General features: G+C 49.5%; 1 protein-coding gene and 1 non-coding gene across 2 annotated transcripts in view; both read right to left on the reverse strand.

The window, feature by feature from the left end:
- Window positions 1-4,914, reverse strand: part of LOC144104445 (MFS-type transporter SLC18B1-like) — a 30,492-nt gene extending 25,578 nt beyond the window's left edge. The window contains exon 1 of the mRNA XM_077637443.1: window positions 3,545-4,914. Coding sequence (XP_077493569.1) covers window positions 3,545-3,781 — 237 coding nt within the window. The 5' untranslated portion in view covers window positions 3,782-4,914. The remainder of the gene's footprint in view (window positions 1-3,544) is intronic.
- Window positions 4,915-6,655: 1,741 nt separating this feature from the next.
- Window positions 6,656-6,727, reverse strand: TRNAS-ACU (transfer RNA serine (anticodon ACU)). Its single transcript has one exon. It is a non-coding gene; the product is annotated as a tRNA-Ser (tRNA).
- Window positions 6,728-10,651: the final 3,924 nt, after the last annotated feature.

A 10,651-nucleotide genomic window follows, 5' to 3' on the forward strand; every position in this document is an offset into this window, starting at 1 on the left:
TCCTTACAGTCTAGTGTTACCGCCACCGGAGTACCGGGACCCGCCCACCACCAGTACACATGCGCTCTGATTCGGTCCCGATGCGGCAGGCACGCGTGCAGCTGCCGGGTACCTGGCGCCATGTGGCGCCCTCAAGGGCGATCTGCGCATGCGCACTGACGAAGCGCGGGCTCCCGGTAACGGTAACACGGCATGCTGCACCTTTATCGTGCAGTGTACAGTGTTACCGTTAGCGTTACCGGAGTACCGGGAATCCGCCCACTGTCAGCTAGCACGCGCTGATTGGTCCCGATGCGGGAGGCGTGCGTGCAGCTGCCGGGTACGTGGCGCCACCTGGCGCCACAGAGGTGATCTGCGCATGCGCCTTGGCGGTGAGCGGGCTCCCGGTACTCCGGTAACGGTAAAAGGGTACACGGTTTTTTATGGGTATAAGTAAGATATACTCCGGCCTGGTGCTCGGCTCTTCTAGGGTGAGATGCTTGGGAAAGGGTCTTAGACCAAACTGTTGACTTTACGGATCAGTGATAAGTTCCGCCGTCAAGCTACACTGACAAGACTTTTTTGCAACCTTTTCCAATGAACTTTTTTTTTTCACATCGGCAGACATCAATCAGTTTCCAGCTCGCTTTTCTGTGCAGCTTCGTTCCATTTCAATCCCCGATAGCGGTACCGCAATACATGTTACTTGCAGTGCTTCCATCTATCGGCGACCGATTGAACTTCGCCATCATGGGCATTCATCACGCGCGCACCATGCGCCCGTGATGGAGCACGTTTGGCTATACGCACGCCTGTCATTCACACGCGGCGCGTATCGCGTGCAAAAACGTTGAGAGCACTGCAGTCTGCTGCATTGGAAAACTGCAAAAGCAAAAGTCATCCTATGTAACGTGACTTTAGGATGACGACAACTTTTTCCAAGTCACCTTTGGTCACGTGACACTTCGTTATAACCAGTATGAGGTTTCTAGTTAGGACATGGTACGACACTTATATCCGGTCCTTTTTTGCAAGTTATCCTAGGTTATGTGAAACTTCGTTATATCAGATTTCTACCCAGGCAGCACAGGGCATCGGCCCGATAATGAAAATTTGATGGCAAAGGTCGGTCCTACAAAGGACCAGAGTCACCACTGTGCTCCCATTATCGGCAGTGCCACTGTCTTCCAAGTCCGATTATGGGCCTACCTGTCCTATGTGTCCCCAACATAAGTAGGACCACTATCTGAAGGTACGAATAATAACCCTACTCCACCTGTTCTCGCAATATCGGCTGTGCCGCTGCTTTACACTGCCAACAATGGCCCTGTCTGACCACTATTTCCCCCACATTGGCAGTGCCACTCAGCTACATGCCATACTACGACATTCGTTATATCCAGTCTTCATTAATAATCATTACCACACGTCACGACTATGACGTGGACAACTTCCGGTGAGATTCAGCGCACAGCGTTTCGTCTCGTGAGCCATATAATGCCTTCGCATTAAAAACTGTTCCACGCGTACCCGCCACGGTGGCTCAGTGGTTAGGGCGCTCGACTACTGATCCGGAGTTCCCGGGTTCGAACCCGACCGCGGCTGCTGCGTTTTTGTGGAGGAAAAACGCTAAGGTGCCCGTGTGCTGTGCGATGTCAGAGCACGTTAAAGATCCCCAGGCGGTCGAAATTATTCCGGAGCCCTCCACTACGGCACCCCTTTCTTCCTTTCTTCTTTAACTCCCTCCCTTATCCCTTCCCTTACGGCGCGGTTCAGGTGTCCAACGATATATGAGACAGATACTGCGCCATTTCCTTTCCCCCAAAACCAATTATTATTATTATTATTCCAGGCTTCACTTGGGTACAGGCAGTAGGCACAAAGGCAGAACCCTCTCAACCTATTTGCTGAAAGCAGCCGCCGTGTATTGCCACAAGAAGGGTTTGAGGGTTTACAGGCTATCTTTGTTTGTAGAAAACTGTTTTGCTCCAGAAACTTTTCTAACGTGTGCTCCTAAAGCATAAGGCTGAATATTCACTTCATAACCTTCTGCCACCTAGAAACATGTTTGGCCATTACAGATCTGCTCACCATCTCATCAGACGACGCAACCAAGAGGGTAGCATTGCGCCAATTGCACACATCTTCCATGTTTTAATAAAATCATGTTTCTAGATTTTTTTCGGTATCCTTGATGCCGTGATGGCGTCGGCAGCTTGCAACGCCAACGCGTATATCGAGAAAACGCGTTTAGGATGACACACAAATGAACTGCCGATGTCTTATTCACACCACGGAACACAGATGTTATGACGCCACATTAACCTTGATGCAGTTGCTTTTATTTTCTCCCATAGTGAACAGTTGTACGTATAAAAAATGACTCGACACATTTTAAGAATACAAGCTGCTGTTACTATAAAAGCGCTCAGCGATTCCTGAGCTACTCATTGGCATACGGATGCTATAAAGAAGAGTCCAGTCCATTTTGGAAAACTTCGCCATAAAAACGAAGTTGGCATTACTTGCGCATTACTTGCCGGAACAGTAACAGTTAAAAAGTTAACTATTCAGGACTAGGTAACTAGCCTGCTAGTTAGCACGTCTTAGTTGTATTCTGATGTACTTACTGTACTACACCGCTGACAATGATATGCCGGAAAAAAGCGCTCTTCTAACTCAAAAATCCTACTTTTAAAAATTGTGTAAAATCGGTCAAACACCTTGTATGGTGCGTACGACCTGCCTTTCTTCGCGTGGCTTATCGTATAAGTCTTCCAGATAGAGTGCGAAGCGCATGAAAGTACACGATTTCGTGGCAGTCTTATTCACACGTGGCCGCTCAAGTTAACTCGTACCGGAGGCGTGAGCCACTCTTTTCAAACGAATATATATATCAGACTTCTCTTGCAAGTACGGGCATTGTTTAGATAACAAGAAGGTGCCTTTATCTGCTGCTTTTTGCCTAATCCTTGTTGCACTGTGCCATATGCACTCACACTGTCAGCACGTGCAAAATCTTTTTCTGTATCTTTCTGCCTGCGATTAAAGGTTAGTTCCGGTTCAGCGCCTGATGAGTTCCTGGCGCGCTTCCGTAGCGTGGTCTTCCTATTAAGCAGTGGTGCCAGTTCACCCGAACTCTTCAATTCAGGCAATAAAACTATTTGGTCGAATGTTTAGGAAAATCTCCCCCAAGGCGGAATAAGTTTAATTGCTCGTTAGCATCCACCCAAGCGCACTAACGAGTAATTAAGCTATCTAACCAAGCCGTTCTGCGTTTGCTCGAGTAACTGGACCATGGTTTGGTTCATGGGGATTTAACGTCCCAAAGCGACTCAGGCTATGAGGGACGCCGTAGTGAAAGGCTCCGGTAATTTCGACCACCTCGGGTTCTTTAACGTGCACTGACATCGCACAGTACACGGGCCTCTAGCATTTAGCCTCCATCGAAATTCGACCGCCGCAGTCGGGATAGAACCCGCGTCTTTCGGGTCAGCAGCCAAGCACCATAACCATTGAGCCACCGTGGCGCGCTATAGTAACCGGACCCTTGTCAACCACGTACCTTCTTGGGGAAGAAGGGTGCCTGCAGTGAGAAGCTCATGGCGGCGCAGAAGTTGCCCAGGTAGACGAGGCCGATCATAAGCCACTGCTTCTTGGTGATCTTGGGCAGCGTGGCCGACTCCGAGTTGGCAAACCAGGCCCGGCTGGGCGCTGATCGCTGGACGAAGATCTCCTCCTGGATGGTGGGCGTAGCTACGGCCGAGTAGCTGCTCCAGAAGACGGCCTCCTTTGTGTCCATCTTCAGTGGTCCTCGAACAAAGTTCCACCAGGAAAAGAAGTAACACCACGGCTCTGTGCTTGGTTGCCTGATTCAAAAATGCCCAGAGTAACGTGGCAGCATCTACATGTGTCAAATCTTCTCTGGTTAAACTACTACTGCAATACGCCTATTGCTCAGACGATAGAAAGTGGTCTTGCCAAATTTTGGCAGCGTGTCGCGCTCGAAGATGACGATGGTTATTACACGCACAGCGATTCGAAGCCACAGGGAGTTGCGGATATAGCGACGCAGATTCCACTGTGTAAACAATAGGACACTCGAAGAATTCAGGCGCACAGGCAGAATTCTCTCCGATCGAGTCCGACAATGGTAGCACTTCGGGAGAGCCCAGTCGTTGTCCACGATTCTAATCGTGCCTTGCCCCAAGGGCCATCTTCAAGCAAAATATTGTAAAGTTCTCCTTGGGTCTAGAGCACGGCACTTTCAATTCCTCCTTCGTTCCAGTTGAATCTCGCCAATGAGACGCTTCCGGTCAGATTCCGTTACTGTCCGCTGCTTAAGCCGTACCTTGTCTGAAGCAGTTCTTCCACACGATGTGACCAGGAGGTAGTGTCAAGTCTTCGAGGATGTGCAGGGTCCAGAACGTGACGCAGGCGCCACAAAGTGTGCACGCTGTTTTTCCAGGATCACAAAGACTCAAAGCCGCTTCCGCCAACATTCAGCACGCCCACTTCCCTGCTGATTCTATGTCAAACACCTTGCTCAGTCTTCCAAGCAGACCCTAAACATATCCTGGCGCTTGAAGACAGCAAGTGAATGGGACCTTCGACGTAGCACCTGTGGTCCCCAGGGCTGCCACCACGTCTGACGAACAACGCCGCTATAACTACTGCTCCGGGGACTTGTCCGAGACTGCGGTAATTGTTTGCGTTCGGGAAGCACCCCCCGCCTATCTCGTTCCACGCATCCGGCACTGCCGCGCAGCAAGTCCTTATCCGCTCAGATGCGCGCGTTCAGGCCGTTCCCGGCAGCGATAGCTACAGACGGGCGTGAAACGAGGATCCAGAAACGTTTTTCTTGATTACGGTCGGATCGGCATCTTGGCCCGTGCGCGGGAGAGCCCAGACGGGCGCGAAAGGTTGGTCAAAGACAGCGGCTGCGTACATTACAGCTCCCGCACAAGTCTGGCGGGGCGATAAGCTCGAAACCTTAATCTGTGACGAAGCAGACACAAGCCGCGGTAGCAGCGTGTGCAACGAGAACCGATGCTTTTTTTTGTTTTTCCCAGAAGTAGTCGTTGATGTCTTGTCGAACGAGAGGTCTCGATGCGTTTACAGGAGGAGCCGATAATAACCGAACAATGAGCATTGTCTTTTTTCCTTGCCTTTTCTGCTGTCCTTTTAAAGAGATATCTGAACGTGCGCACAGTGGAAAGTTTCAATGTAACATCTGCCTGGACAGAGAACGTCATAAATGGAATAGCTCAGACATCATGACGTTCTATTTAATAACTGTTTTTTTTTCGGGGGGGGGGGGAGGAAATGGCGCAGTATCTGTCTCATATATCGTTGGACACCTGAACTGCGCCGTAAGGGAAGGAATAAAGGAGGGAGTTCTCTTAACGACCGGGACTTAGGAACAGGGATATTGCAGACTAGAACGTAGCTCAAAGTATGGACCAGAATGTGAACTGATGTTCTACGATACTGATGTTTTTGTGCCACCTTTTGACTACAAAACATAATGTTCTGCTCAATCTATGTGTGCTTGCAATACATCGCCGCATAAACGCTATACATGTGCTATAGTTAGTGCACTGTGCTCAGTTACCCTATGGCGTCTCTTTTAATGTTTTGGAAGAATGTGACCTTCGGCGACCTTTGTTCCAGAGACAACAAAAATTAGTCTTACTAGGCTGAGAGAACAGACACGATAGAACGCGATTTTTGAACCTTTCTCAGAGAGTCTGAAAGTGATTTTGAACTCGACACCCTACTCGCCGCGGTGGCTCAGTGGTTAGCGCGTTCGACTACTGATCCGGAGTTCCCGGGTTCGAACCCGACCGCGGCGGCAGCGTTTCGATGGAGGCGAAACGCTAAGGCGCCCGTGTTCTGTGCGATGTCAGTGCACGTAAAAGATACCCAGGTGGTCGAAATTATTCCGGAGCCCTCCACTAAGGCCTCATTTCTTCTCTTAGTCCCTCCTTTATCCCTTCCCTTACGGCGCTGTTCAGGTGCCCGCCGATATGTGAGACAGGTAATGCGCCATTTCCTTTCCCCCAAAACCAATTTTGATATCGATTCCCACACAGACAAGTTTGTATATTTTATTCCTCGAAGGTCTAATGTTGAAACATTACATGAGTTGACTTTGCATTATTGTCCCTTAAAAACTCTTGGAACATTTCCACCAGGTTTTTGTTCCTGTGACTTCCGATATATGGGCCACTCGGTTGCGATTCCCCTCGACGTTAGTTCGGCAGCACAATACTTTTTCATTGCTGAAAAATTTGAGGTAAGAGTTGGAATACTTTTCTCCTGGCACCCCTGTGACATTGGTTACTGAGTCGATAAACATGGGTTTGCTCAGATAATTTTCCGCGTTCGTTTCAGCTTTGACGTCCTTTTCAGTGGAAAGTGGTATCGAGCTAATAATAATAATAATAATTGGTTTTGGGGGAAAGGAAATGGCGCAGTATCTGTCTCATTTATCGTTGGACACCTGAACCGCGCCGTAAGAGAAGGGATAAAGGAGGGAGTGAAAGAAGAAAGGAAGAAGAGGTGCCGTAGTGGAGGGCTCCGGAATAATTTCGACCACCTGGGGATCTTTAACGTGCACTGACATCGCACAGCACACGGGCGCCTTAGCGTTTTTCCTCCATAAAAACGCAGCCGCCGCGGCCGGGTTCGAACCCGGGAACTCCGGATCAGTAGTCGAGCGCCCTAACCACTGAGCCACCGCGGCGGGATATCGAGCTCGGCCAATTTCATTTTGAGGGGTTGCTTAACATTCATATTTGAAACAGAACAAAGGACGGGACATAAAGAAGACACCACGAGTGCTGTTTCCTTCGCATCCTTTGCGCTGTTTCAGATATGAACGTTAACCAACAAGTGTTGCTTAACACGAGCCGAATCGCCCATTTCGTCCGCAGATGGCTTATCGCCTGACGCTGCGTCACGAATTCATGACTGCAGATTACCGTTCGCGGTCAAAAAAATGAGGACGCCTTTGGCTTTGCGATCTTCTCGGTGGAAAAAACACGGGATAGATAATAAAGCTCGAAACGTGTAACAGCAAAGGTGTTCGTGCGTTGGGTTTCCAGCCTAGGCAGGCGAGAACGGACGCAAACGTTTAACAAAAGATTCTGGAGGGGAAAAAGCTCGGCGCGTTGGTTGTCTTGCTGTCTTACTCTTTCTTGGTCTGTCGTCTTTTGCACAGTAACAGTGTGGCAAATACCCGCCGCGGTGGCTCAGTGGTTACGGCGCTCGGCTACTGATCCGGAGTTCGCAGGTTCGAACCCGACTGCGGCGGCAGCGTTTCGAAGGAGGCGAAACGCAAAGGCGCCCGTGTGCTGTGGTATCTCAGCGCACGTTAAAGATCCCCAGGTGGTCGAAATTACACCGGAGCCGTCCACTACGGCACCTCTCTAATAATAATAATTGGTTTTTGGGGAATGGAAATGGCGCAGTATCTGTCTCATATATCGTTGGACACCTGAACCGCGCCGTAAGGGAAGGGAGGGAGAGAAAGAAGAAAGAGAAATAGGTGCCGTAGTGGAGGGCTCCGGCATGATTTCGACCACCTGGGGATCTTTAACGTGCACTGACATCGCACAGCACACGGGCGCCTTAGCGTTTTGCCTCCATAAAAACGCAGCCGCCGCGGTCGGGTTCGAACCCGGGAACTCCTGATCGAACCCGACCGCGGCGGCTGCGTTTTTATCTTCATTTATTCTTTCACTCCCTCCTTTATTCCTTCCCTTACGGCGCGGTTCAGGTGTCCGCCGATATGTGAGACAGATATTGCGCCATTTCCTTTCCCCAACAACCGATTATTTGATAGTGTGGCCCGGGTTCGAACCCGACCGCGGCGGCTGCGTTTTTATGGAGGAAAAACGCTAAGGCGCCCGTGTGCTGTGCGATGTCAGTGCACGTTAAAGATCCCCAGGTGGTCGAAATTATTCCGGAGCCCTGCACTACGGCACCTATTCTTCCTTTCTTCTTTCACTCCCTCCTATATCCCTTCCCTTACGGCGCGGTTCAGGTGTCCAAAGATATATGAGACAGATACTGCGCCATTTCCTTTCCCCAAAAAACCAATTATTATTGATAGTGTGGCAAACGCGATTCGAAAGTCCACTAAGAACAGGCCAGGTATATCTGACGGTGTTGCTTGATATAGCCCTGCTGCTGACAGTTCGTCCGTTCTGTAATCTCCCGTTCTTGTCCGCCGTGCGAAGACATTCAGTCGGCAGACGCTCCGCCTAACCGTCGTTACTTCACAAATTTCGTCCGCGTGCATTTACAGGGTGTGAATTCGGCAATGCAAATTAGCCAGGAATTAGAAATTATTTTGGGCACGTTAGGCAAAACTGTGGCCAACATTTTTTCTGCCTGCACAGAAACTTTCTGGGGCGATATTTATTTATTTATTCATACTGTTAACCCTCTGCATGAGGGTCATTACAGGGAGGGAAACATATATAGACACAAGTGCAATTCTCTTCGCTAAAAAAAAAAAGAAACACTCAAATGCACAGAATTACAGATTTGCACAGCAATCTTCCAGGAACGCGTTCACAGCTATCACAAATTTTTCTACATCTGTTTGGTCCACAACGTCACTTGGTAGTTGATTCCAAATTTCTACAGCATCGGGAAAAAAGGAGTAGCGATAGACATCAGTACGTGTAATAATAGGTTGTAATACCTTACTGTGATTTGGAAATCGTTTGGAAAATTAACACTTCATTACAGGGGAAAAAAAGAAATGCGAAGTATCTGGTCACCTGAGCTGCACTGTGGGGAAAACGGATGGAGGATAGAGTGAAAGACGGAACAGCGAAAGAGGCGCCGTAGTGGAGGGCTCCGGATTTAATTCGACCCCCTGGGATTCTTTAATGTGCCCTAACATCGCACAGCACACGGGCGTCTTTTGCGTTTCGCCTCCACGGTCGGGACAGTGAACCGGCGTTCTCGAGCTCTGCAGCCGGACGCCGTAACCACTGAGCCCTTAACCACTGAGCCCGCACGGCAGGTTCCCTTTGTATGCCGATGGACACAAGTGTGGCCAGAAAGCATGAACAGATTACTGTTCACAGAAGAGGAATGGAGCCGTGAAATAAGATTAAAATATGGCTGCCATGCACGCCACCACTGACGTGGCACAGTCAGCTTCATATGTAATCAGTAATCTGGTCATTGTTTCTGCTGATATAGGTGGCAGTTGGGATATTATATTAGCTGTGGTTCAACCCGACTGAACCTAGTGTGATGAGCGAAAGCTCTGTAACTGCATGGTTACCCAATCTGACGCCTTTCCATACCATAAAGATAATCAGATATTCTGCTTGAGGATGATGTATCGTCCAAGTTACTAGTTTGGGCATGTTGCTCATCCATGGCTTTGTGTGAAGGTATGTTGTGTTGTTGCGACTGCGGGAAGGATGAAAAGGAAAGTGCATGAGCCACAATTGCTGCCACATGCAGACAGTACCAGAGAGATATAGAAGAGGAAAGAATGAAAGAAAGGACACCCATAGCAACAACCACGTCATCTGAAATGAGGACTACGGTTTAGCAATAGATACCCCCGTGACAAGGAGCCCTCACCACATGTGAGAGAGCCTCTCGACCCCAGCCCCGTAAGGCCAGGAAGTCACCTTCGCTCCACTTCGTGAAGCTAAGCACATGCCAAAAGCTTTTATATTGCGAACAGCGTGTCACGCGATTTCTGGCAGTTGCGAGTGTGCCATCGACTCCGCATACCCTGTAACGAGTCACGTAATTTGACAGTTGCAAGGCGAGAGAGCGCCGTCAGCTCAACGCACGCAGCTGTGGCGAGGCGTGGCGAGTCACGTGGCATGACGACAGAGCCAAGCTTCCAGTCCTCCTGGCTTGAAGGCCAAATTTCGTTGCCACATGACCTTCGGCTTTGTGCGGGAGTAGCAGAGCTCTCGCTCTAAAAAAGCTAGAGCATCGCATGACCGCTATGACGGCCCAACCATAGGCCCAACCACAGGAGAGGCCCTCGCTATCCGAGCTGCACACTGAAAACTGTGCCGGAAGTCACGTGCTTTTGCAAGGTCTACTGGGAGTTTGGCCAACGGTGCAGTCGATAGTAAATCTGGGCACAGCGGCATCGTCTGCTGCACATGCGCAAATGCTGACAGGGCGGCCAATAAGGGGGGGGAGCAGTGGAGAGCCTTCACGGCCGGCTTCAGAAAATGTGCCGTAACTGCCTCTCCTGAGTTCTTTCCTTCCTCCATGGGCCCATCCATGCATCTGCCTCTCGGTGACTCGTGCCTACATCATATCCGGTAAGCTGCTCAACTGAGCGGTATGCCGCCAGGTGCACATGTCGTCTGCTAGGGAGCTTTTTATACACTAACAACCGAACTGGTTCTATGACAAGTGTAGAACATTGTCACGGTTAGTTTTATGATGTACCCGACATATTAAGAGGCATTCTGCCCAAAGTAAAATTTCATTGCAGCTGGCCTTCAAGTAGAAGGCACAATGCCGAAGCCCTTTCGAGTGCCAAACGAAATAGAAGAGAGTCCACAAGTAATAAAAATATAACTTTATTGCGATGTGCATTGTTTTTTCATGTTCATACGCTACAACATCGAAAAAAAACAAAGCGAAGATAAATGCGTGACCGAGC

Source organism: Amblyomma americanum, chromosome 9, assembly GCF_052857255.1.
Source record: "Amblyomma americanum isolate KBUSLIRL-KWMA chromosome 9, ASM5285725v1, whole genome shotgun sequence".
Lineage (NCBI taxonomy): Eukaryota > Metazoa > Arthropoda > Arachnida > Ixodida > Ixodidae > Amblyomma > Amblyomma americanum.